At 55.6% G+C, this 26,282-nt stretch overlaps 10 protein-coding genes across 10 annotated transcripts; 7 read left to right on the top strand and 3 right to left on the bottom strand.

Moving 5' to 3' along the window:
- Positions 1–759: 759 nt before the first annotated feature.
- Positions 760–1,069, top strand: CCMA1212_004794 (uncharacterized protein; the record flags this gene model as incomplete). Its single annotated transcript, XM_073702083.1, has 2 exons — positions 760–842; positions 904–1,069. 2 exons carry the CDS (start codon positions 760–762, stop codon positions 1,067–1,069), a joined length of 249 nt encoding a protein of 82 aa, XP_073559347.1.
- Positions 1,070–1,934: 865 nt separating this feature from the next.
- On the top strand, positions 1,935–3,491 carry CCMA1212_004792 (putative transporter MCH2; the record flags this gene model as incomplete). The annotated part of the gene is made up of 3 exons (XM_073702081.1): positions 1,935–2,136; positions 2,219–2,316; positions 2,409–3,491. 3 exons carry the CDS (start codon positions 1,935–1,937, stop codon positions 3,489–3,491), a joined length of 1,383 nt encoding a protein of 460 aa, XP_073559349.1.
- On the bottom strand, positions 2,016–2,210 carry CCMA1212_004793 (uncharacterized protein; the record flags this gene model as incomplete). Its single annotated transcript, XM_073702082.1, has 1 exon — positions 2,016–2,210. One exon carries the CDS (start codon positions 2,208–2,210, stop codon positions 2,016–2,018), a length of 195 nt encoding a protein of 64 aa, XP_073560002.1.
- A 905-nt stretch (positions 3,492–4,396) lies between the features above and the next one.
- On the top strand, positions 4,397–5,146 carry CCMA1212_004791 (uncharacterized protein; the record flags this gene model as incomplete). The annotated part of the gene is made up of 1 exon (XM_073702080.1): positions 4,397–5,146. One exon carries the CDS (start codon positions 4,397–4,399, stop codon positions 5,144–5,146), a length of 750 nt encoding a protein of 249 aa, XP_073559348.1.
- Positions 5,147–5,464: 318 nt separating this feature from the next.
- CCMA1212_004790 (Putative ankyrin repeat protein) lies at positions 5,465–7,438 on the bottom strand (the record flags this gene model as incomplete). The annotated part of the gene is made up of 1 exon (XM_073702079.1): positions 5,465–7,438. One exon carries the CDS (start codon positions 7,436–7,438, stop codon positions 5,465–5,467), a length of 1,974 nt encoding a protein of 657 aa, XP_073560000.1.
- Positions 7,439–9,762: 2,324 nt separating this feature from the next.
- Positions 9,763–11,846, top strand: CCMA1212_004789 (Sulfate adenylyltransferase; the record flags this gene model as incomplete). The annotated part of the gene is made up of 5 exons (XM_073702078.1): positions 9,763–9,931; positions 10,088–10,115; positions 10,186–10,368; positions 10,436–10,584; positions 10,651–11,846. 5 exons carry the CDS (start codon positions 9,763–9,765, stop codon positions 11,844–11,846), a joined length of 1,725 nt encoding a protein of 574 aa, XP_073559634.1.
- Positions 11,847–15,130: 3,284 nt separating this feature from the next.
- CCMA1212_004788 (uncharacterized protein) lies at positions 15,131–17,758 on the top strand (the record flags this gene model as incomplete). Its single annotated transcript, XM_073702077.1, has 1 exon — positions 15,131–17,758. One exon carries the CDS (start codon positions 15,131–15,133, stop codon positions 17,756–17,758), a length of 2,628 nt encoding a protein of 875 aa, XP_073559421.1.
- Positions 17,759–19,158: 1,400 nt separating this feature from the next.
- Positions 19,159–19,646, bottom strand: CCMA1212_004787 (uncharacterized protein; the record flags this gene model as incomplete). Its single annotated transcript, XM_073702076.1, has 2 exons — positions 19,159–19,323; positions 19,419–19,646. 2 exons carry the CDS (start codon positions 19,644–19,646, stop codon positions 19,159–19,161), a joined length of 393 nt encoding a protein of 130 aa, XP_073560014.1.
- Positions 19,410–20,078, top strand: CCMA1212_004786 (uncharacterized protein; the record flags this gene model as incomplete). The annotated part of the gene is made up of 3 exons (XM_073702075.1): positions 19,410–19,538; positions 19,788–19,857; positions 19,942–20,078. The coding sequence occupies 3 exons, from the start codon at positions 19,410–19,412 to the stop codon at positions 20,076–20,078; spliced, it is 336 nt and encodes a 111-aa protein (XP_073560015.1).
- A 1,900-nt stretch (positions 20,079–21,978) lies between these two features.
- On the top strand, positions 21,979–23,981 carry CCMA1212_004785 (Lactose permease; the record flags this gene model as incomplete). Its single annotated transcript, XM_073702074.1, has 4 exons — positions 21,979–22,123; positions 22,234–22,729; positions 22,829–23,802; positions 23,868–23,981. The coding sequence occupies exons 1-4, from the start codon at positions 22,079–22,081 to the stop codon at positions 23,979–23,981; spliced, it is 1,629 nt and encodes a 542-aa protein (XP_073559903.1). The 5' UTR covers positions 21,979–22,078.
- Between the last annotated feature and the right edge of the window lie 2,301 nt (positions 23,982–26,282).

Below are 26,282 nucleotides of genomic sequence, written 5' to 3'. Positions count from 1 at the left end.
CTGGGTCGATCGAAACAGGGTGTGGCGTTTACCGCTCATCAGCCCGTACCTTGCAGCCTGGAAGCCCCCCCCCCGAAGCCCGATGATCTCNCCCCCCCTTTCCATTCGTCCCGCCTTTGACTGTGACAGCTCTCGCCAACAGAGTTTCTACGACCCTGGCCTTCACGAGGTTGCAGCGCGCGTGATGGAGGGCTTGACTGCTTGCTACCCGGACACCGCTTGACACCTTGGTGTGGGAGGGAAAATGTGCTCACGACAACGGCAGTGTTGGTTCGCAAGACAGGTCGAAAGCGCACTAGTTGGCCGCGGGCCTGTTGACGAATGCCAGAGGATGAAGGACTTGGCTGGTCCTGTCTTTCTTGTACTCGTATTGGCACTGCCTTGCTTTTTGCTATTCTTCTTCGCACTCGGTGCCCCTCTTTGTGAGGCCGATGTCTTGGTGACGCCAGGCTTGTGACAGCCCGAGACTTCGCAGCGGAGACGCAGAGGCAGCTCGGTGCAGTACGAAGCGAGAAAAGGGACGTGCGACGTGTATAAAGTCACGCGAAGCGAATTGCGAAGATGCTCTTGCTGTCTCATTTAGCAGCCAGAAAACGAGAGGCCGTGGTTTGGGCTGGCCATCTTCTGCAGCGGTTGTTTGTTTGTTTGATTGCTTGCCTGCTCTTCCGCTGGCCACACAATCTTCTTGTATGATTCTGCCTGATCAACATCTGGCCTCAACTGTTTACTCTTGCTGCGGGTTTTGCCAACGACCAGAGCATGTGTGAACTCGTTCACTGCCCAGGTTGCGGCGAGCTCATCTCAGAGTCTCTTCCCATCTCAGAGTGCTTGACCTGTTTGTCGTACGTATATCGATCGCTCAGATGCCTATATAGTTACGGTAGCTGACACCGTTTTCTGCAGTTCTTATCCTCGAGAACGCCTTCCCGAGAGATCGGCTTCAGCTCCTCCTTCTGCTGGTCAGACAGAGATTACACTCTATATATTCATTATCCGAAACAATGAGCTGGTGAGCGTTTCCGACTACGCCGTTCAAAGCTCCGGTCGCTCGGGGAGGGATAGAAGTTGAGGAGACGTGCCGTGTAAATTCTTTGGTGGAAGCGCTCGTCTTTGGACCGGCACTTGGGATCAACGTGCATGGATGACGGGGCGATATTAATGGATAGGCAAGGTTCTTCATCCTGGGAACGGCTGTGTGGCTCTCTGTGATTTCAACAATAATTGGCGAATATACTGTGGTTCATTGCATCTTGTATGTCCTTGCATCCATCATTGCCATAATGTCAACAAATACCGTGACTAGATGATGCCCGTATCACGATGGAGTTGATTGCGCGGGTAGAGTTGCCCCGGCAATCGCAGCAAATTTCCCCCCTGCCGGTTGATGATGTACTAGGTATGCATTATTTAGATACAGGAAGATTCTGAAGGGCAACCGCCGAGTCTCCTCCTCGCTTTCCGCTGACAAAGATGCTCTCATTTTAGGGAACCGAGTATTTGGGCGGCAAATAGGGCTTGACGGCTCGTCCTCACGCGAATCACGACTCGAGAGAGTGCCGCATAGAGCAAATGTCACCGCTGATACGAAGATGTGCTGATTATTAATCTCGAGCCGTATACGGTACGGAGTCGGCTACCTTAGGTAACCTAGGTACCTTATCTGCATCGCCATCAATAAAAGGGCGCGCCGAGAGAGACGCTTTTGTGGAGCACCCCGTCTTATAAGACGACCTCGGAGCGCTCAAGACGAGGATGAATGGATGAATCTGCTGGTTGAATCCAATCTTTGAGCTGTCGGTTTCTACTTGTCGACTACGAATACACCAGGCAACTAGGTGAAACTTTGACAAGCAACAATTTCCCGTAAACTCGACATCCATCGACAAAGCCGATAGATTCCGCCGTTGCACTTGCATCCATCCCCCTCGGTCACCATGGGGAGGGCTTCTTTCGACGAGCAGCCTCCAGCAGAATCGGTCCAGCTCGATGCAGCCACACCGGCGGACTCGTCTCTCTCACCTGATGTCGCCTCGGAACACGACGGTGTAGACGGAGTCTCGCTGCCTCCAGTCGACACGGGCAAGGACGCGATGCTGTTCTTGACGGCCTGTTTCATCATCGAGTGTCTTGTCTGGGGTGAGTGGCAAAGTGTCTCGATCTCGCCGCTTGACGTGTCTCGGAGTCTTACCAGTTGCCCTCTGCTCCTTCATTACCCTAGGCTTCCCCTTTGCTTTTGGCATCTTCCAAAACTATTACAGCACTCATGAGCCCTTCAAGGGCTCCTCCAGCATTGCCGCCATCGGCACAACTGCAATGGTGAGTACATATCGAGCCCATCACCCCCATCGATGTCCATCAACAGCAAGATGTACGGATAGCAGTTGGCTCATTACTCGCGATCCTCACAGGGAACCATGTACCTATCCGCCCCCTTTGTCTTTCCCCTCATGAGACTCTACCCCAAGCAGAATCGATACGGCCCAACCGCAGGCCTCCTCATCATGTGCATAGCTCTCGCGCTGAGCTCCTTCTCCCAGACCGTCTGGCATCTGATCCTCACCCAGGGCGTCCTCTTCGCGGTCGGCGGCTCCATTTGCTACGGCCCCTGCATCCTGTACATGGACGAGTGGTTCGTCAAGCGAAAAGGTCTTGCCTTTGGCGTCATGTGGTCCGGCACCGGTCTGGGCGGATTCGCGATCCCACTGCTGCTCGAGTATTTGCTGGGGAGATACGGGCTGCGAACGACGCTTCGCATCTGGGCCGTTGCCCTCTTCGTCCTCACGGTCCCTGTCGTTTACTTTGTCAAGCCGCGGCTCCCGATATCCGCCACGGCACACATCAAGCCATACAAGCTGGGCTTCCTGTTCGATCGCTCGTTCCTCATGTATCAGGCGGCCAACATTGCCGAGGCCCTGGGGTTCTTCATGCCTGGCCTCTACTTGCCGTCCTACGCCACCTCGATCCTCGGCTCGGAGGCGTTCCCTGCCGCCCTGACCATCCTGGCCGTCAACGTGGCCTCTGTGTTCGGATGCATCGCCATGGGCGTCTTTGTCGATCGGTTTCACCCGACCACATGCATCATGATCTCGACGGTGGGCACCGTCATCGGCACGTTTCTGCTCTGGGGCTTTGCGACAAACATGGCCGTGCTCTACGTCTTCTGCGTCATCTACGGCTTCTTCGCCGGGTCGTACACGTCGACCTGGACCGGCGTCATCAAGCAGGTCACGTCCAAGCCGAGCCAGCCCGGGGCCGCGAACGCGGGCATCGCCTTTGACCCGGTCATGGTCTTTGGCTATCTCGCGGCCGGCCGGGGCATCGGGAACGTCGTCTCTGGGCCGCTGAGCGAGGCGCTGGTCAGGGGCATGTCGTGGCAGGGGCAGGCTGCGGGAGGGTACGGGAGCGGCTATGGTCCTCTGATTGCTTTTACGGGAGCCACGGCGGTTGTTGGCGGCACGTCTTTCTTGTGGAAGCGTATCGGATGGATGTGATGTAGATGGGGGCTGAAGCTGAAGGTGATGGCGTGGAGGTAAAGAGAATTGCTGGAAAAGGAGATGATGAGCGCGTTCGCCAGCATCAAAGCAAGCCATTCCCGGCCATCAATGACAATGACACCCACTCAGAGGTGCATGATGGCTGAGCATCTCCGCTCTACCGTTGCCACCCTGCGATGCCGCTGTCTCACATGCAGGCAAGCTACTACGAAGTACGCTGCTTGTTCCGTGTCCGAGAAGAGCTTGGCGAGTCATCATCATCATATACAAGTCTGTCATTCGGTCTGTGCATTCCAGCTGAGCGATTCATCGTACCGATGCCCTATCGAAAGCGTAGTGCTCGCGGCGGTTGGGCGTCTTTCTCTCTCGTTGGGTATTTTGGGTTCATCATCGGTCTGGTCATTGCCCGCCCAATTAGTACGTACTGTGCCCAGTATCAGTTATCATGCATGATGCATGCCGCCCTTTGAAGCTGAACAGTGCATGCTTCCTCTGATTGGGGAAGCGGAAATGATCCTCATCCCAACCCCTCTTCTCTTCCTCTTCGCCCTCTCTCTGCCCTTTCTCTCTCTGCCCCTCTCCTATTCAGCTTCCTCTTCCGCCAGATATCCGACACAGCTACGACTTGAGTAAACCATCTTGGCGTCAAGCCAAGGCAGAAAGAAAACAACGAAGGGTAGGCTTGCAGACAGGGCCGTATCTATGTTTACAATCGCTGATGATTCGAATTCCAGAGGCCTCTCCACGCCACTTCTACCACGAAGCTCTTTACCAGGGTCTTCTTTGATCAACTCTTCGCCTCATCCGCCGAGGTCAGAACAATGTATGCGTACTATTACTGGCCTCCCACTGCTGGAGAATGAAGAGGGAGCAACGTTCGCTGACCCCTATGGCCTTGACAGATGATGGACCCAGATGAAGACGAGGTACTGCACTCTGTGTACGGCCGCAAGGTGGTCAACATTGCCGACGTAATCGTCAGGAAGTTTGGGGAGAACCTGCGTCCGTGCGAACCGGAAACGCTGCAGTTCATCGCTGAGAACACGACGATCCCCGTCCCCAAGGTCCAGGACACGGACTGGCAGGACGGCAGGTTGAAGTGCATCGTCATGGACTTTATGCCGGGCAAGCGGCTCGACAAGGTCTGGGGGGACCTGACGCACGAGCAGAAGCTCTCCATCGCGCACGAGCTGCAGGGCTACGTCCACCAGCTGCGCAGCCTCAGGGGCGACTACATCGGGGCCCTCAACGGGGGCAAGGCGCTCTTCGGGAAGAGGTCCCCGATCGAGTGCGGCCCGTTTGAGAGCGAGCGCGAGTGGAACGCCTTCATCCTCGAGGACATCATCTCGTCGGCGCCCCGGATGATGCGGCACATGGCCCGGTACTGCCTCTCGCGCAAGCACCAGATTGTCTTTACGCACGGCGACCTGGCGCCCCGGAATATCCTCGTTGATGACAAGACGTGCAAGGTGACGGCCATCCTGGACTGGGAGGAGGCCGGCTGGTATCCCGAGCACTGGGAGTATATCAAGGCGTATCAGCACTTGCAGCCCATGATGGACTGGCCGGACTATTTGGCACATGTGCTGCCGCCCAAGTATGAGAAGGAGTATATCGGCATGAGCTTTCTCTATCCCCTTCTATATCACTGAAGAGCGGAACGATGATGTTTAGTTCACGCTCTTTGTTTGGGACGGTTTGTTCGGGACGATGCTCACAAGACTGGTGGATTACGACGTTGATTCTAATTGCTTGTTTTAATATATCAAACACTATATACAAAGTAACGGCCGCTGTATTTGATCTATTTTCACAGAATAATCATTCGCCCTTCTTTTCGCAACGCCACTGTGATGCGTATTGCCGACTTGGACACGTTCAGGAGGCGAAAATCAGAAGGTGAAAGAGAAGAACAACCTAGAATGCACAATTAGCCAACCCATCTACGTATGATGAGCCCAGGGCCCAGCTCAGTCAGTAGTGTTGGCGCGATACTCGAGCATCATTTGTAGAATGGCATCGTCTCGGCTCTCCAAGGCCTTGGTCGTCACAGACACCTTGCCGGTGCCCAGCAGCAGACCAACAGTGTACTTGTCCTTGAGCTGCACCGCTGCCTCAAGCATAGTCAGTCCGTCTCTGTCCTTTGCGTTCAGCCGATCGATTTTGGCGTACATCTGGACCATCGCGTCCAGATACCGCGCGCCCCTTGTTTCGATCTCGGACGTGAACGAGACAAGCCGGGCATCGATCCTCTCGCTCTCTTCGAGTGACGGGACTTTTCCAAACTCTACCTTACCTGTGTCGAGAATCATCTCCGCCAGCTGAACGCTTGTCATAGCGTAGGCCAGAGCCAGAGCCGTCACCCCATTGCAGTCTCCCAGGTTGACGTCGATGCGCGGCGAAGCAAGAAGCAGCCTGGCAATGTCTACTCTGTTGAGGCTGACAGCCATCATGAGGGCCGTCTCCCCGTTTTGGCTTTTCAGGTTGACATCAACGCGATCCGAGTCGAGCAACAGAGCAACGCTCCCTGGTCTGTCGCGCTGGACTGCCAGCATCAGGGCTGTGTGGCCTTTGATATCAGCCATGTCCAGGTCCACCCTCTGATCTGCAATGAAGAGCTCCAGCGGCGGAGTCGTTGGCGAACATGCGGCGAACATGGCCGGCGTCTTGAGGTTACCGTCGACTGCGTTGGGGTCCACGACGCCGCTCTCGAGCAGCACCCTGAAGTTGCGATTCCCGGGCCGGCGGAAGGCAACTGTCCAGGCGTTGGCGCCGGCTTTGTTCCTCGCATAGACGTCGACTCTCTTGTCAGCAAGCAGTCTCCGAAGACAGGCCTCACTGCCTGCATCGGCAGCGAACAGGAAGGGAGTCATGCCATCCAGGGTGGTGCTGTTGGGATCGACCCGCTCGTCGGCTAGGAGAAGGCGAACGATGGCATGGCTGGCACTTCGCACGGCATTCTCCAAGGCAGTCTCGTTGTTGAGCGTCCTGGCGTTAGGATCAACGCGGCCATCTGCAAGAATCATGCGTGCCATTTCTGCTCTGCTATGCTCGATGATCAAGTCCAGGACTGTCCTGTTCACGCTGTTGCCCAGCGTGGGATCGGCCCGGCCATCGTCGAGGAGAAGTTGCACCATGTCTTCCCTGCCGAACGTTATCGCCCAGTCCAAGGCCGTCTTACCTGAAGCGTTGCGAGAATTTGGATCGACGCGAGCGTCCTCCAGCAGCACACTGACGACGTCTCCGTTGCCCTCGACAACCGCATCCATGAGAGCGAGGCTGAAAGAGACGCCGTTGACATTGACATTGGGGTCAGCGCCGCGGGAGAGCAGCAGCTCCACCATGCTCGAGTGGCCGTTGCGAGCGGCTGTCATGATGGGCGTTTTGCTGCCGCGGCCGTTGGGGTTGGCTCCGTGGTCGTCCAGCAAGTGTCTAGCAAGACCTAGTTTGTTTGAGGAGACGGCATAGTGAAGAGCCGTCAACCTGGTCCAGTCGAACAGATGTATGCTGGCCCCGTGAGAGAGATAGAGGTCTACAATGTCCTGCAGGCCTCTGTCTGCGGCGTCAAACATGGGCCTCAAGAATTGCGTGTCAAGGTTGTAGGTGGTCGGCATGTCCAACCCTGTGACAAGCCTGTTGTCTGATGCTTGCTTGATGCTCGTCTGGACTGTTTCTAGGTCGAAGAGCATCCTGACTAGGTCCAGGTTGTTGTTGCTTACCGCAATCTGCAGCACGTTAGACCACAGCTCCTTGGGGGCATACTCTTCGATCTTGGGAGTCTGGAGGATCTTGTCGGCCAAGGCCACGTTATTTGCCCTCGCGGCCCATTCGAGGATGGAACATCCTCCGCGGCGGATGTTGTGTCGCTGGAGAGTCTCGCTGTAGAGAGCGTAGTTTTGTTTGCTCGTCAGGAGGAAGTTGAGGATGTCCCGGTGCTTGTCCATGTACCTTGTAAGAATGAGATGGAACATGTCATAGTTGAGGCGGGCATGGGAAGAGAGTTGATTCATGTCTTCTCTCGGTACCTAGTTATGTTCGTAGTACTATAGTTGTCTGATGAAAAGGTACTTGCGAGGTAGTCTAATGTGTTTGACCTCGAGGGTTTCTGAGATGGTCGAAGGGGCGCCATTTAAGCATTTCTGGGCTCTTTGGTGTGACTGAACAGACATCGCATGTTGCAGGGAGCTGGAAGCGGTTTGCGAACAGAGAAGTAACTGAACGGTCACTTCTTTTGACAGAGCTCCGAGTTGAATGAGTCTCTTCTCTCAACAGCGCACGGAAATGCGGTTTGCTGTTGAATGGGCTAGGATGGGCTTCCAACGCTAGGGGGTTGGACGTGGCACTTTGTTCAAGTGCCTCTTCTGTATCACCTCCTTTTGTTACGTCTGAATTATCGATATTGAACCTGTTGATATGTAAAGACACCTAATAGACTGGTCTTCGATCCGGAATCATACTCTTGACCGACGAGCTTGACATGCTGTTCAACGTTTTATACGAATTTCAGTACCTGCCTTATATGTTCATCCTCCTGCGTGTCCTTCATACAACTTGCTTCAATACGTGTCCAATGCTCCTTCCTGGCATTTGTTCACCGTCCAACCAGCTGCTGCCCCACTTTGTGCTTTCACGTCTTTCCTTGACAGACTCGCTGCTTTATCCAGCAGAAACCCTGATAACTTTTTCCAAGCTTCATATCTTATTACTCCTCTGCGGTCAAGTAAGTCAAAGAGCCGCTGAACGCCCCAAGATGGTGTGCTGATTACTCATTCGTGTCCTTCAATTCCCAGCGTCTATTACAAACGAAACGCTGACCCCCCAGTCGCCGACGCTCCGAAAAGCAGCAGAGGGGCAGCCTATTCTCATCAAGGGAACAGAAACAACACGCCCCCCCGAGAGCCGCTGCGGACAGAATCGACGCTGCTGCAAAGCATTGGCAGCATCAACAGGCATCAACAGGCAGTCTCTGCTCTTCTCTCATCCGGGGCCAAAATGGCGAAATCGGGGCGACGGGTGGTGAGATTGGCAGGTTGGCAGGAATCCCACATCAACGTTGCAAGAGACAGCGATGGTCCGAAGCCGGGGGGGGCCCCGTGATGGAGACACTAGGGACTTAGGCCGTTGTCTAGTTGGGGAGGTGTGTCCATCTTTTTACTCTCGATGATGATCTCAGGTCTGGCCTGGGTTCTCTCGTCCTCACCCTGACGATCCGTTGCTCTGCTAATTTCCAACCTCGAAGTTATACGGCACATACATACGCAGCGGCAACGACGATCAGCAATGGGCTTACGCGGACCGCCACACATGAAACCGAGATTAGGAGAGTTCCGATCCCGTCACCATCAACACGCAAACCAAACAAAGAGACAAGATTGAATATGATGGGAAAGGCGGAAGAGAAAAATCTTTCTCCACGTTGGAAGCCCGACTTCCACCAACCCCGATGGCCCGAGATTTCGCAATTGCGGCTAATCCAGCAAGGGACAAAGGCCCCCCAGGCGTCGTTCCTCTCGCCGTGCCTCGCAGCTCGAAATCAGCGTCCTTGATTGGCCTCGTCCCTCAAGCCATGCGGGACTCGGAGCATCGCGCCTCGAGCACGTCATCGCCAGAATCTCGAGCCAAATGCCGCCATTCCCTGGATTTGGTGGAGATGGCGAGCCCTTTTGATGCCTGTGGAGCTGCGCTTTTGCATGTGGTCGACCTGCGTATCGCAATTCCATCCAGCCATCCATCCAGCCTCCATCCTCACCAGAGGGGGACGAATTGAATTTCCAACGCTTCGGTGGGGTGTGTCGAGAAGAAGAGAAAAGCGGTTCTTTTCCCCTTCCACCAGGGGGGCCAGGCAGAGAGGCTGCTTACGGATCATCCAAACTTGATTCATCATTCGCCCGAGAGGGGACTTGTTCCATCTCTTTTGAAGTGTACTCATGCTGCTACTGATGGACTGTTGCGTTCTAGCATCTCCGGCGTGACCCCAAGAGACTCGCCTTATTTATAGCCTGGGATTCGGGCCACTCCCCCGTCCTAAACCTTCGTTTCTCTCCCTCTCCCTCTCTCTTCGTGATTCCTTCCTCTTTCGTTGTCTTCCTCTAGCATATCCTTTGGCTTGCAAGTCTTTCTGCTTGCTCGTTTGCCATTCCCTTGTCCTGTCCCCTCGTTGGATCCTGTTGCGTGACTTGCCGTGTCGTTGACACCATACTCGAAAAAGAACAGAGGAGCAGCACGTAGACCGTCTCACTCCCTTCACGAATACCCCGCCATCGCCATCATGGCCAACGCTCCCCACGGCGGCGTCCTCAAGGACCTCTTTGCGCGCGATCTGCCTCGCCAGGCCGAGCTGCTGGAGGAATCCGAGACTCTCCCTGCGCTGGTTCTGTCTGAGCGTCACCTGTGCGACTTGGAGCTGATTCTCAATGGCGGTTTCTCGCCTCTGGAGGGTAAGTCGCCGCAGTGTTGATTTCAGGCAAATTGTTGAGGAGGCACAAGCCACAATTCTGCTGCCCCGCGCCTGGAGCCGAGCAGGGAGCATTCTGGCCCAAGTGTCTCCGTCCAGTGTGTCGCGACGAAGTGCTGACGCTGGGGTGTCTGTCTAGGCTTCATGACTGAAAATGACTACAACCGGTAAGTCAACCAAAATCTTAACCAGAAAAGAGGATGAGAACTGGGTGTCCGCTAACACGCGCATTGCCAGAGTGGTCAAGGAGAATCGGCTCGAGAGCGGCCTGCTCTTCAGCATGCCCATTACCCTCGACGTGGACCAGGCGCAGATAGACGAGCTGTCCATCAAGCCCGGCGCAAGACTCACCCTGCGCGACTTTCGAGACGACCGGAATCTCGCCATCCTGACGGTCGAGGACGTGTACAGGCCAGACAAGTAAGGACAAGAACGCTCTTGGGTCAACTCAAAAGAAGCCGATGCTAAACTGCATGCGCAACTCCAGGGTTCAGGAGGCCAAGCTGGTCTTTGGCAGCGACGATGACACGCACCCCGGCGTCAAGCACCTCTTGAGCGTGGCCAAGGACTTTTACGTTGGCGGAAAGCTCGAGGCCATCAACCGCCTGGAGCACTACGATTTCCTCGACCTGCGCTGTAAGTAGAAATATCGAGAAGAGAAGGAGAGGGTATTGCAGCATCTCTAACAGCATGGATCCACAGTCACTCCCGCGGAGCTGCGATCGCACTTCAACAAACTGGGCTGGCAAAAGGTCGTGGCCTTCCAGACGCGAAACCCGATGCACCGCGCTCACCGCGAGCTGACGGTCCGCGCCGCTCGCTCCCAGCAGGCAAACGTGCTCATCCACCCCGTCGTTGGCCTGACCAAGCCCGGCGACATCGACCACTTCACCCGAGTCCGCGTCTACCGCGCTCTGCTGCCTCGCTACCCGAACGGCATGGCCGCCCTCGCCCTGCTGCCCCTGGCCATGCGCATGGGTGGCCCTCGAGAGGCGCTCTGGCACGCCGTGATCCGCAAGAACCACGGCGCCACGCACTTCATCGTCGGCCGTGACCACGCCGGACCCGGCAAGAACAAGAACGGCAAGGACCACTACGGCCCCTACGACGCGCAGATCCTCGTCCAGCAGCACCAGGAGGAGCTGGGCATCAAGATGGTCGAGTTCCAGGAGATGATTTACATCCCGGACCGCGACGAGTATCTGCCGGCCAACGAGATCCCCGAGGGCACGCGCACCATGAACATCTCGGGCACGGAGCTGCGAAACCGGCTGCGCACCGGCAAGGAGATTCCCGAGTGGTTCTCCTACCCCGAGGTCGTCAAGGTACTTCGCGAGCAGAACCCGCTGCCGCGCGAAAAGGGCTTCACCGTCTTCCTGACCGGCTACCAGAACAGCGGCAAGGACCAGGTCGCGCGCGCTCTGCAGGCCACGCTCAACCAGGGCGGCGGTCGACCCGTTTCGATGCTGCTGGGCGAGACGGTGCGCGCCGAGCTGTCGTCGGAGCTGGGCTTTAGCCGCCAGGACCGAAGCCTCAACATTGCCCGCATCGCCTTTGTGGCCTCGGAGCTGACCAAGGCCGGCGCCGCTGTCATTGCCGCCCCCATCGGACCGTACGAGGCCGACCGTCAGCACGCCCGCGAGCTGATTGAAAAGTCGGGCCCCTTCTTCCTGGTCCACGTCGCGACGCCGCTCGAGCACTGCGAGAAGACGGACCGCAGGGGCATCTACAGCAAGGCTCGTGCCGGGGAGATCAAGGGCTTCACCGGTGTCGACGACCCGTACGAGGTGCCCAAGAAGGCCGACCTGACCGTCGACCTGACCAAGCAGAACGTCCGCTCGATTGTGCACGAGATTATTCTGCTCCTCGAGAGCAGGGGCCTGCTGGACCGGCTGTGAGCGAGCCGTCTCTTTTTTCTTCGACTTTCTTTTTTGCATTTCTCTTTGGCTTCGTTTTTCGTTCTCCTGTCCCAGTTATAGTATATGTGCATAGATATACACTGTGGGGCTTGAAAGGGATAAAGAGTTGGCGTTTGGATTATACACAGATTTTGTCTGAAAAGCATCTGGGCAAGTGGCATCGCTTTAAAATGGATGGATACAATAGATAACAAATGTCTTACAAGCTGCAAGCTAGTTATATCGTGCCCCCGTGTCAAGATGCGTGCAGTCACTGAGTCCGGGCAAGCAAAGGAGCTGTCGGTCCTCGTGGACGTCGTTGCGGGCAGCAGATTGGGAAAGATGCCACTTCACATCGAGCTTGACCTTACAGTGTTGGGCGTCGATATGGGAGCAGTGAGAAGAAGACGGCGGAGAGGACGCGGCAGACAGAACCGTGGCTTGTTTCTAGTATTTACACCACAGGTAATCCCGCCCTTCCTATTTGCATCTCACACTAGATATGCATGACTCCCAGTTCCCAGCTCTCACAAACACCAATGACAGTGCTATAGACGGTGACAGCACTCGCGCGAGTAGACCACCAGTATCCCGGGGATTATCGTCTATTTGATCGACGCCGTGCCGCGGCGTATCAAGCCCCCCTGTGGACTCGTCACGGAGCAGGACGGTGTCGATCAGATAAACGGTAATCCACGCAATATTGGAGGTATGCGTAGTACTCACAAGGGCGACGATTGAGGAGTGTGCCCGTCAGACACCACAGCTGTAGTTCTGTTAGCCTTCTGTTTCTCATGTCATGGACACAAAGTGGACGGCGCTTGCCTTGGAGATGGGGAGACTATAAATACCTAGCTTTGGAATGTTCGATGCAGCGACGATACCTAGAAGACGCCGACCCGGTCACCAACAAGCCAAAGAAATGTGAAGTTCCTCTGCTCGACTTGATGGGACATGTTCATCTTGTAGAAGAGATGGGGTCGGCGTCTTCTAGGGAGCTTCTAGGGAGAGCGCGCAAGGGAGAGTGTGACAGGGACTAGAACCCGGCTCGCGTGAAGGGAATGAAGAAGATGAAGAGATAGGAGGCACCACAGGGAGGATAGACGGCTTTATATAGACGAGATGGAACGGGCTCAGGGTGAGGGGAAGACTTCATCCTCTGAGAGCTTCGACTCCAAGCGAAGCTGCCGGTTGCGTCACGATTGGAGCACTTGGACGCATTTCTGGAGCTGTGATAATGCAAAAGGCCTGCAGGAGAGCGTCTTTTGATTTGACGGTACACGAACGAGCCTTGGAGGGTGTCAATGATTCTGCTGCTTATTGGACGAGGCCGTGATGCCGGCGGTCTCGTTTACATGCATTGACACATGCAGGCCATTGGTTATGTCTATCAAAGGACGACGTTGCAATGTTTATTCTCCACCGTTTCTGTGATAACGTCGGGCATCATTGGGTTGCGAGGTCTGGCCGGACGGGCGACACTGTTGCATTTTGCTGCGAAGTAATAAGGACGGCTAATACGGTTGGGCATCTTGGTGGAGGTGGCACAGTGTGAGGCTGCGTCGAAGGTCGAGGTTCGTTACTGTGTGTGATAATCTACATGGCGGGGAGGTGGAACAACGTTGGTCCGTCTCATGAGTTCTGATTGGAGGCGATGGCTTCATGGTCATTCGAAGAGCAGAGCGCCAGCTCAGTCAGTGGCAGTGAGTAACCAAGCAGCTCGAGTCCAGTTCAGCCATCTCGAAGGAAAATGAGGGAATCCGGATGCCACGTCAGGAGGGGGCGCAAGAGTTGATACCTCACACACTACATGCACATACGAGAAAAGGCAGTGCAGCGCAACCAACCGCCGGCCCCCTCCATGCCTGCGCCTCCAATTGGATGGACCACAACCGTTGACGCACTTCTTGAGAAAGCGCAGCACAGAAACCCTTCACTTTCGAATTTGTGCGCTAACATCACGACCTACTGTATGTAGAGGGATTGAACGAGCTTCGTGAACGAGCCCGGAGCGCTAATGGAGGCACCGGTCTGGCGGGCCGCTTCCATTAGGCGTCCAGGGAACCAGTCACAGGCTCGGGATGGCGTTGATGGCGCATCACAGCAGCGTCGGGCCACGGTTGGGCGTTGCTCGTGCTCGAACGTACTTCGTCGACTGCGCTCAAGGACGGACTGTCATGCGTGATTCAATGAGGGTTTTCTTTTCCTTTTGCGCAGTTGCGATGGATTTCCCTGTCAGTATTCCATATTCTTGTTGATTTTCCCATGCTGGATGCAGTTCTTGCATTCTCGCTCGCTTCTTTATAGGTAGTACTCGTCATCTCTCTTTGTTTGATTCTTAGCGCCTGCTGTGGCGTCGAGAGCTCCCTGGCCTTGTAAAGTCGCACTTGTCAGACCAACAGTTTGTTATTTCCTGCTTCACGGCATACGACTGTGATGAACCGATTCATAGACGCTGCTGTACGTGAAATACCTACAGAGCTAAGCTACAAGGTACACAGCAGAATCTCCCTCAGCCCATGACCAGAATTGCCGCCGAATGAGCGTCTGCCCACTTCAACTGCTTCACCGACCCACAACTCGTCACCTTATCCCTTCCAAGTAGCGGTACTTTGTCTCCTGTAGCATCCCCTGATACTAGGTAGAACTCGTCCATCCCATCGCCTGCGAGCTCCACCATCAGCTGCAAGCACCGCCTACAGGCACCTGAGCCCCCATGAGATGCGCACTGCGGATGCCCGTTGCCGCTGGCCGTGCCACCTGATAGCTGTCCCCGCCCCGCGTACCGGTACCTGCACGCACCCATTCCCCGGGGGCCGTCGCTGCCTGAGAACTGCCCTGAACTGAAGTGAACCAGCTTCGACAGCTTTCGGCATCAATTTCGACCTCGACGTGATCCATCCAATCCCTTTCCTCACCGTCCCCCTCACCCACTCATTGTTTCTCACTCCTCCGCCTCTGCAGCAGACTTGCATCATCGTCAAATCTCGTCTTTTTTCCTTACTCTTGTCCGTTGTCCCATCTTGTCGCCCTGACTGCAGCTCGCCGCTTTCGTTTTACCCTATCCCAGTCTCCCAATCCTCTCACCCTTCCTCCACCTCCAACCCAAGCCAAGCAGAAAAAAAAAACAAGGGCCAGAAATCGAAACCCCTGCTCCGGGTCTCCATCTCCATCAAAATCTCCATCGCTCTGCCGTGCCTCGCCTCGCAGCCTCCGCAACTGCGACCGCAACTGCAGCCAGCATCGCCGGCAAACCATCCGCCAGCCCCCGATGGTGATTCGAGATGCCGTCCAAGGAACGTGACGCCGACGTCGACGTCGACGACCGCATGCGCGACAAGGCCCGCCGCTCAAAGTCGGAGCGCAAGCCTGATCATGACCGCCCCCACCGCTCTTCGAAATCCGCTCGCAGCTCCAGCGATACCCATTCACTCACCTCGTCCACCAGGCGACACCGGAAGAGGGACGACAGAGACCGGGACCGAGATCGGGATCGGGATCGGGATCGCGAGAGGGACAGAGACAGGGACAGGGAAAAGGATAAGCTCCCTCCGCGCCCGGCCTCCATGTCCGACCTGGGCGTCGACGAAATGTCCAGGCTGTCCCTTGACAAGGACCGCATCTCTCTCCCCTACCCGTCCTTTGACAAGGCGCACAGCAAAGAGGCCATCGTCAGCCGCGAGGAGCTTGCCGTTCCGTCGTCTCAGGCCAAATCCTCCAACCCTCTGACGCCTGAGCCCACCGACGTTGGCGGTGGCGGCGGCGGCGCGGGAGGTGCTGGCGCTGGAGACGAGCGTCGGTCCAGGGCTAGCGACGGCCTCCATCGATCGGGCTCCAAGAAGGCATCCCGACCGCCAACGCCCCCCGAAACAGACGTCTCTGCCGCCAGGAAGCGCGCCGAGGACCTCGAGCGCGGCCACAAGTCGACGCCCTCGCGGTCAGCCTCCCGTGCTGCCGAAGAAAAGTCCTCAAAGGTCAGCCGCCGCTCATCGACCAGCGCGGCCACCCTGATACGCTCGCCCACCCACAAGATCCACGACAAGCTGCGGTCGTCTGTGCTGTCCCGCTCCTCGAGCTCCGCCTCGCGCCACACCACGAAGCGTTCCTCGTCGACTCGCAGCGTCAGGAAGAGCAAGCCCGAGCCGCTGCATGTCGACTCCTCCCCGTCCAGCGCCCAGGACTCGTCCCCCAAGACGCCGACCCAAGCCCATCAGTTCTCTCCCCATCTCTACGCCGACTCGAAGCGATCTCGAACTCCCGCCTCTGGCATCGACGGCGACGACTATGCGTCCACCATCAACTCGGGCACCGCTACGCCGGCCATGAAGGCGCCCACGCATCCTCCGCCTCCCATCCCTCCGCCGCCTCCGCCTCCGCCCCCAGCCGTCGACGTCCTCGAGGTCCCCAGGGTCGATTACCTGCTACAAAACGGCGGCCTCCCGCAACCAGTTACAAGGCACTTTCTCTCGGTGCTGCCCCTTGTCAACGGCACTCTGAGGCCCCCCAACACCGCTCTCAGTGGCGCCGAGTCGCTCTTTACGCCGTTTGTCAACCTTTTGGACCAGTATCAAACCGTCCTCTCCAAGCAGGGTTCCGTCGCAGTGGCCACCGGCCATCGGTCAGTCGCTCGCCGCTTGCTCGACCGGCTCGAGAACGTCTTCTCTCGAGATTTGCCGCCTCACGGCTGTTCCTGCATCATCTGCGAGAAATCCAACGAGCCCCATCGCGGCCTCAACTGGGGAGATGTTCTCGAATGGGTCAGCGGCCGCATTGAGCTCCCCTCGTGGCCGCCCTTTGACTTGGCGGATATTGGCACCAAGGCGGCCGAGGTCTCGGGAGAGATGCCACCAAGACCAGACTCCCCCATCCAGCTGGACCCCGACATCGCCGAGGAGTTCAGGGAGCACTACTTGCGACAGTCGAAAAAGGTCAGATCCGCCGTCGACAGGTGGCTGAACAGCACGGGCGAGACGCCTGTGCCGCCGCCCCAAGAGGTCGACGATGAGACGCTGAGCTTCGCCATCCTGACCAACCTCGATCCTGCGGACCGGCCCTTCTTCAACGCCCTGCTCGCCGGATCAAAGGAGCTGCGGCCGGCAACCCGCGCCCCGACTCCTCTGAACCGACCGCGCAACGACCTCATCGTCAAGACTGGCCTCTCGCTGCAGCGGCTGTACCGCCTTCAACAGGTGCCTCGAGACGCGGAGAGCGCGACCTATCTCATCAAGAATCCCCACACTCACGACCTGCTCGTCACCCTGTCCAACATTAACAATCAGGAATGGGAGATACTGACGTCCGGTCGCTTTGACGGGTTCCTGTGGTCCGGTGCTGATGGCGACGAATTTGGCGGCGTCGAGTCGAGGGGCCCGACGCCATTCCGAGGCCCTTCGGCCATGGGATCCCGAACCACCACGCCCTTCTCGCCCTATTCGCGCGGCGCCACTCCGGCGTCCTTCATCAGCCTGACGTCTACGGGCGTGGGCGGCAGCCGGCCTCCTGTGTCCAACGACGAGGAGATGGAGATGGCGGCCATTGCCGAGATTGAGCGCGAGATTTACCAGGGCATGGAGGCGCTGGAGGACGCGTTTGAGAAGCTACACCACCAGGCGGAGACGGTCCGGACGGCCCTGCGACAGCGCGGAGCTGGGCTCATGCAGAACCTCCAGAACCGACGACGCATCGACGTGCTCTCGATCCCAGGTTCGGGCAACTCCCAAAACTCGGGCTACGAGCGACCGGCGTGGGCCGGAAGCGATGCCGACAATGCCAGCGACGACGACTGGCAAATGGAAGAATACGACCTGTATCCCGATGACTCGGCCAGCAACATTAGCAGCAGCCGGCATAGGCGACCCAAGAGGCGTGTTGAGCGTCGCACCCCGGCTCCCATTGAGGAGGAAGAGGAGTAGTTGGATTGGGGACACTTCCATATGCGGAGAATGCGAAAATGCAGAGCGCAGTCGAAATACACCAGAAATGAATAATGAGTAACGAAGACAGCATGCGAGTTTGAGTTGCAATCTTTCCCTCTTTCGACTTCTACGACAAGCAGGCACCATCGTTCACTGTTTTACAGCATGACACATCTGCGTGGAACGAAAGGAAGGGTTTCGTCGAACAGAAGCGCGCAAAAAAGAGAGAAGAAACAAAAAAAAGAAAAGGCAAGGGCTTTTTGGGGTGGTTAGAAGGCAGTTTTCCACCGAAATGGAAAAGAGACGAAATCAACCGTGTCTTGCCAATGGGGCAGGCAGCGTCGAGGCCGGGGCATATTTGGAGTTTGATATGAACAATGTACCTTGTCGGATACCAACTTGTACGGATTCTTTGTTTACGGCTTTTGTTTGAGTTTTGCTCGCTTCGGTTCCTGCTTTCTCCTGGTCTCGATGAGGTTGTCGGCGAGCCATGGTTCGATGGATACGATGCGACGCGATCGCACAAGGTCCCCTGTTTCCTTTGTCGCCTGTTCTTCTTCTTTTCCTAACCTGCCTTGTGGTTCTCAGGAAGGATTCTCTATCCCGTGTTGCAATGCCATACGGTTGCCATTTGATAATGATTGTCTTAATGATTGCCACTGCCATTGTCATTGCCAACCATCTTTGGCTCTACCATCTCATAGCCGCGATCAGGAATTGAAATGACGTGCATCTATTCTAGATAAGAGGATACAAAAAATCAAAAACCGGTTTGAAGCCATGCGAATAGGGTGACCCGTCCATTGACATGCTCTATGAAGGCAAGGTAGTTGATGAACATTTAACTCGAAACAAGATTCAGTGCGAGAGAGAGAGTTTGCGTACCTGTTTCTCGTGTCAGGATTATGCTGCACCTTCATTAGGTAGGGGAAAACGAGCATGTTTGTATGGTTCGCATTCTGCTGACCACGAAACCCCACGATAACATGAGGTAGAGGCAAACCATGATGAGGAATCATCGAGAATAAGCGCCAAACGCCACTTTGACTTGACTTGCGCTAGACGGCGGTCGTAGATTTAGAAGTGTGCAATCCAATGTTCTGGGGAGTCTTAAAGGGGGGGGGAAGGTAATTTCCTCTTTAGGAAAGTGTAGATAGCCAACCAGGTGGCTGGCATCGAGAGGGTCTCTTGTTATCAAGGGACTTGATTAAGCTTATGAGCTGGATCCTTTCGTCTTGATTACTCTTCAGTTATTGGATCGCCTTGCCGCTTATTCCACGAGCAGGAAATGGCTGCGAGGTTTCAAAGAGCGGCGAAAGGGTGGAAATTCCCAAGCGAGTAGCTGTAAAGGCTAGAGGGCATGCAGTATGCTAGTGCTAATGGTATGTATGAAAGTGTCAGGGAGAAGAGAGAGGCGTTATGTTGATAGAAAACGAAGGCTTGGAGGGGCCATCTGCGGAGATGCGCTCTTCTAATAGGGAGTTGTCGTGGTCGTATAAAGATTCAAGCTTGTTCCTTTCTTCAGAAACAGCCCATTTGCACACTTGCTGCATCTTCTTCGACTTGTGAGCATTGTCAGAACATCTCTGCTTGTTGAGCAATCTCTGCCGTCCGCTTTGTCTCTTTTTCTTCTCTTCTTCACATCAGCATGCCTTACCCATACAAGGACGAAATCACTGGCGCCGAGCTGGTGGCCGAATATGCCCCCATCATCAAGGGCAAGACGGCCAAAGTCCTCTTCTCCCTCGGCCTGGCGAACAAGTTTGGCGACCGCGGCGTGCTGGCTTACAGCTTGAATCCCGGAGCGGCCATGACGAACCTCGCGAGACACTTGGATTTTGCTCCGGGGGGGTGATCTCGACTCGCTGGGTGAGTCTGCATTCATGTTGTCAGCATTACACCGTCAACCGCTGGCTACTATTGTTGATGGTATGAAATATAAGGTTGCTAGCATGGCGTTTATTCGCTTCTTTGTTCTGCAGCACGAGTCTCTCGGTTGACTGCGTCAGTGTTTGGTTGGGTGGAGAAGGAGATATTTTCGCTTGATCGAGCAGTGGCCACTCACGTCTTTGCGTCTTTCGATCCTGTGCTCAAGGGTATGTTTTGTTTGATTCGTTTCCGTCGTCCTCAGTAAAGTCTGGCACATGGTGGGCTAATGATTCCGTATAACTTACTCCTAGTGGACCACAACGGCAAGCATCTGATGGAAAAGGCCCGCGTGGCTGCTTACTACGTCGACCCGGTCCATCCTCATGCCATTAGCGATATCGAGGGGGACAAGCTGTGGGAGTTGAGTGCCAAGGCGGTGGGACTGTAGGAGATTAATGGAGGAGATAGAAAAGACAATGTGAGGCTGAAGACGGAAATTGCTACAGCGAGGTGTAAACAAGAAAAGGCATAGTCGAACTAAGACCCTGCTTGCTAAGGTAGAACAAAATACAGATTGTCAAGTCCACACATGGTACGCATGTTAGCTGCAACCAACTCCTAGGAAGCTCAACAAATGAAGGGCATTCGGAGAATCTCGCAGCATGATACCTGTCTGGTAGCAACTTACCTCTGCCTTTACTCCGCATGGCAATCCTATTATTGGGTCAGGTGCTGAATCACCTTCGTATTTCACATGCCTCACCGTGTATAGTCGCCTACCCTGGAGCTCGCCTCCCCCCCCTGCCTCAACCAAAGTGTTACGAGCATTAGGAGTGGAACCACTTGAACAAAGACACGAACTTGTGAAATTAGGTTGGCGCCGGCGGATTCTCTCCCCTCCTTGGGCCAATCGCTGGTGGGCGAGATTCGGCAGCGTCCCTGAACGGGTAAATGGTGGACGTTGATGTTTCTCCATCAGAGAGCAGGCATTGTCTTTCATGTGTCACTTTTTTTTAATACCTACCTACCTCTTCAGATCAAAGCAGCGTGGCCTTGCCTTGCCTTGCGCTTGCCTTGCCTCAGCTACCTTACTAGTAGCAACTCTATTCAGCTTCAGATTGGCAGCTGCTCTTTCCCATTCTTTGTCGAGCGGGTTATGCCACTTGATTGGTGAATCATCCGACCCCATGATTGGCCGAACCGAATGCAAGGCTGTCCCTGTACCTGAACTTCTCAACCCCGTGATTCGGATTCTTGCTGTACCTGAAGACTTGCAGCCTCTTCCACTTTCATTCACTTTGCCATCACTTCCAAACTTCCGCATCACAGCTTGTCACCATGCCATGGATGGCTTCTCCGTCTCATCACCAGCCAGCCAAACTCAGTAGCAGTGAGCTTACCGTTTCCTTTCTTCCTTTCCTTCTTGTTCTCATCGTCAACTTCCCCTCCAGTCAGCTCCCCTACCTCATACCCAGGCTCGCCGTCTGACATGCAACCAGGGCAAACCACCACCCAACGCTCACCATCTACCAACCGACCACCACCGCCACCACCCAAACAATCAATACTTCCAATCCTCTACATCGTGTCATCTCATGCCTCCTCCTCCGCACCAGCCAGAAGCAGCAAGGCCATGTAGGATTTCTCCGTTCGTCGCGTGGCCTCGGCCCAATCGTCAGGCTCGACACCTCCAGATTCCCCAGAGGCGGATGATCCGCGCCACTTAGGCTAATCTCTATTCACTGGATCCGTCTGTCCAGACAAAGCGCCGGGCTCAGGCCAGAGCTATCCCCAAACCATGCCCGGCCAACAGGCGGACCACAATCCTCCGCGCCTGCATCTGGCTTGGGGCCTGGTCCCCCGCATTGTGGCCAGGGCCGACAGGACGACGCCACGGCACCACGCCGCCGTCCAATAGCTGCTTCACCGCACGCGAACGAGTGTAGCAAATGCAGCGCGGGATACGGTGCAAAGGATGGAAAAGAAGATGGCCGTATAAGCGGCAGAGCCTGCCTGCTGGAGTCCTGGCCAGCTTCTGTGCCAAATAATCCGCCCGTGTTCACTTGCACCGGCGAAACTCAGCTCCAACATGGCTTGACCAACTGATGCTGCCAGGCCTTCATTCGTACAGCGACACTTCGCCTGTTCGGCCCTACTGGCAAGGGCCGTTTCCTCGACAGCTACTCGTCCAAATCGTCCGGGGAAGGATCACACGCGGCAAGGGAACGAGGACACGAGAAAACATAAAAGCGGTAGCACCCCCTGGCCGTCCAGACTGCAACCTCACCTTTTCCCTCTTCTCTTCTCCCTCATCCCGAACTCGCAGTCTCCTCGACTCTCCTTCACCTCAGAAAAGGGGGTTTTGTGCAGGAAATTTTCGTTCCTCCAACGCTGCCTCCCCAACTGAAGCGCTGTCTCTGGTCGAGAGGCTAGATATATTCCGTAACAATGGGCGAAAAAGAAGACATTCACGCTCACGAGGAGCTCGACCATGTAGGTCCAATCACCCGATGGCAGTTTTGCTCCCCCTCTCCTGTTGTTTTGCCACCTCGCTTGCGAGAGTCAGTCCGCTTACACCGTTTTGTCTTGTTCGCCTCGTGTAGGGAGAAATCAGGACCAAGGTCGTGACCGGACACGAAGCCTTTGAGGAGGCCATGCTGAAGGAGCCGCCCAAGGCCTGGACCAAGGCTCAGGTCCTCGTCTACAGCTTCTCCATCATTGCCTTCTTCTGCAGCACCATGAACGGCTACGATGGCTCGCTCATCAACAACCTGCTGCAGAACCCCTGGTTCAAGGCCAAGTACACGGTGGGAAACGACGGCATCTGGGCCGGCATCGTGTCTTCCATGTACCAGATTGGTGGTGTCGTCGCGCTGCCCTTTGTCGGCCCTGCCATTGACGGCTTCGGCCGCCGAATTGGCATGCTGTTGGGCGCCATCCTCATTGTCGTCGGCACCATCATCCAGGGTCTGTCCAACTCGCAGAGCCAGTTCATGGGCGGCCGCTTCCTGCTTGGATTCGGCGTCTCCATTGCGTCTGCGGCAGGTCCCATGTACGTGGTGGAGATTAACCACCCTGCGTACCGTGGACGCGTTGGCGGTAAGTATCATGCTTGACTTTGACTCGAGATAGCAAGCTTCGAAAGGCGCTCAGACCATGTGTGGAAGCAATGGACTGACTCTCTCCTCCTCTCCCTAGCCATGTACAACACTCTGTGGTTCTCGGGCGCCATCATCTCGGCCGGTGCAGCTCGAGGCGGACTCAACGTCGGAGGCGACTACTCGTGGCGGCTCATCACCTGGCTCCAGGCCCTCTTCTCCGGCCTCATCATCATCTTCTGCATGTTCCTGCCCGAGTCCCCTCGCTGGCTCTACGTGCACCACAAGAAGGACGCCGCCAAGGCCGTGCTCACCAAGTACCACGGCAACGGAAACCCCGACTCCGTCTGGGTCCAGCTCCAGCTCTTCGAGTACGAGCAGCTCCTCAACATGGACGGCGCCGACAAGCGCTGGTGGGATTACCGGGCGCTCTTCCGCTCTCGCGCCGCCGTCTACCGTCTCATGTGCAACGTCACCATCACCGTCTTTGGCCAGTGGGCCGGCAACGCCGTCCTGTCCTACTTCCTCGGCTCCGTCCTCGACACGGCCGGCTACACGGGCACCATTGCGCAGGCCAACATCACGCTCATCAACAACTGCCAGCAGTTTGCCTGGGCCATCCTGGGTGCCTTCTTGGTTGACCGCGTCGGCCGTCGCCCCCTGCTGCTCTTCTCCTTTGCTGCCTGCACCGTTGTCTGGCTGGGCATGACGGTTGCATCATCCGAGTTTGCGCAGTCGTACATTGGCACCGACGCCAACGGTAACGCCCTCTACAGCAATCCCAGCGCGTCCAAGGCCGCCCTGGCCATGATCTTCATCTTTGGCGCCGTCTACTCTGTGGGCGTCACTCCTCTGCAGGCCCTGTATCCCGTCGAGGTGCTCTCCTTTGAGATGCGTGCCAAGGGTATGGCCTTTTCCAGCTTTGCCACCAACGCTGCCGGTCTCCTGAACCAGTTTGCATGGCCCGTGTCCATGAAGAAGATTGGCTGGAAGACGTACATTATCTTTACCATCTGGGATCTCGTGCAGACGCTCGTAGTCTACTTTTTCATTCCCGAGACTAAGGGACGCACTGTAAGTGTCACGGCCTCAGCCATCCACCTCCATAACGTATGTCTGACCCGTTGCTTTCTCTACAGTTGGAAGAGCTTGACGAAATCTTCGAGGCCAAGAACCCGGTCAAGGCGTCGACGACGAAGAAGGCCGTGGCCGTGGACAGCCATGGCGGCATTGTCAACATTGAGAAGGCATAAGGCCAAGGACTTTTACTTGCGGGCACGATACTATACTACAAAAACCAAAATGCTTGGGCAGTTGCGCGCAGGGCTTGGGGCTGTGAGCTGACGTTTTGCTTTGACGGTCCTTTCCCTGGGAGGATGCCAACTTTTGGTTCCTGCTTTTACTGTTACTTCTTTTCCACTTAATGATGTGAGATATGGGGGGGGAGAGGTGAGGAGAGCCCCAAGAATGCAGCATGAATATTGCAACTGCAAGTCAACTTGCTCCCGATGAATGCGTGCCTTTTTTGTGTTCAGCCCTCGCTGCCGTGCGCTGTCTGGCATGATCCTCGTGAGATGCCGTTTGCCACTCACCCACCCTAAGCTGGAGGTGGTTGTGTCTCGTGCATTCAGCCAATATGGCCCGGTTGCCCTTCTGGGTATTTGGCAGCAATACCCAATATGGCGGCAATTTACGGAGTATTACGGGTGGTCATACCCAAGGTAGCTGTGCTCGGCCGTGTGTGCATCCTCCCATCATGTGGTCCTGAGGGGTCAGCAGCATACAAATGTATTGAACTTGATGCCATACACCCACATGTACGGTAACTGCCTATGTTTGTACCTCGTCCTATCCTCAAGCTCGTACCATACCGTCCATTCGGCCACCTAGCACACATCCATGGTAGACCCTGGTCACGACATTCCCCAAGGATACCTACCTTGGCTACTGACTTGCTTGTGCACGCTGCAACCCTAGTGCCTTGCCCATCTTCTGCCAGCCTACCCGGGTCGATTTGGAGTGTTGTTGCTCGTACATATTAGTACTACCTACTTACAAGTATCACTACCCAACAGAAGTGGCAGCACACTACTAGGTAGCTAGGTAGGTAGTGGTGGTCGATAATAGCCTCACGTCAAGGTCCCCTTGCCCCGGAAGAGCAGAAAGATGGCGCTGCCTGTATTACTCCGGTAGCCTACCGGATGAAAACTCGGTGCCATGGAGTAGAATCTTTGTACGACCGCGCCTCAATGCCGCTCTCCACAGCTATCGTACAAGTACCCATATCTAGTACTCCGGCTCGTCTGGTTTCCGTCCATGGTGCTTCATTTATATGCCTGACATAGGTCGAAGTAGAACCCCAAACATATCCATCACCGTATTGGACTACGGACTACTTCACCCATCCACTTCCCCTCCCCTGTCCGTCTGGTCCGTCTGGAGCCCCCCAGCTTCCAGACCGCGGAGAAGCGTGTCTGCCGCCCAAGCGGCCCAACGTCCCGCAAAGGGACTAGCCAGCAGACATCCACCTGCCTCCGGGGTAATCCTGGGGAGAGAGAGGGATGAGGAGGCCGGTTGGTACTTGTGCAGTGTTCGGTTAGGGTTGCTTTGCGTGCGTGTGTGTGCACCGATTTTGACTTGGATTTAGCCCTTTGTTGTCTGAGGTGGATGTGAGAAAAGAAGGAGGAGGGAGGAGGAGGAGGAGAAGAGAAAACGTGTGATGCATATGCACTGCGACGCTTTCTTCATATGTGGATGGAGATGTTGAATGGGTGTGCTGTGTTGTGCTGTGCGGAGGAGGAAGGAAAACCGGATGGCTCTCTGGGAGTATGTACTAGTACCCCGGGTACGGTAGATCCGTCTCTTTTTTAGGTTACCCCGGATTTTCTCTCTCTTTTTGTCCTTCTTTGAACTTCAATTCTTGGAGTGTGTTTTGCTTGGAAGAGGAACAAACCCCGACTTCTTCAGTGCCCCCGTTTTTTTCTGAACTTCCCCGCCAAAGAGCGAGAGCCGGTCGAGTGGGTTGAGAGTCATTCAGGGTTCCAATCATCACAACATGCAGGGTTCCTTTCTGTCTGGGCTGCTCGTGTCTCATCATCACTTTGACTGTAACGATTTGTCTGCAATGCAAATTCTCGATCCCACGTCCTGCTACGAAGCGATGCTGAAATCATCCTTGCGTACCTTATGTAATTCACAACATACTTACCTAGGTATCTGTGTCAGCAAGCTCCTTCCTCCATCTTCACAAGTTTTAGGTAATAGTATCGTCCAGCCCAGAGTACCTACCTAGGTAGGTAACCTCGCCTGCCTCAGAGGTACCAAGGTAGCCTCCAAATGCACCGCCTCGGCACTTGCTCTCCTTTTCCCAACTTCTTGATACCTGCATCACCTTTTTGCTGCTCACAGAACACTCGTCACTCTGATGACTGACTCCCTTATTGGCCCTTTTCTCCTTCTCCTCTCTAAGCACCTCGACGCAGTGCGACGGCCATTGTCACTGTAATTCAATTGGTCACAAGAGTCATCACATTCGGAACATCATGTTCTACACC

The sequence above is a fragment of the Trichoderma ghanense genome (genome assembly GCF_004382785.1).
Source record: "Trichoderma ghanense strain CCMA-1212 chromosome Unknown scaffold_4, whole genome shotgun sequence".
Taxonomy (NCBI): domain Eukaryota; kingdom Fungi; phylum Ascomycota; class Sordariomycetes; order Hypocreales; family Hypocreaceae; genus Trichoderma; species Trichoderma ghanense.
The sequence above is the reverse complement of the archived record's forward strand: the minus strand, read 5'-3'. Positions and strand labels throughout refer to the sequence as shown.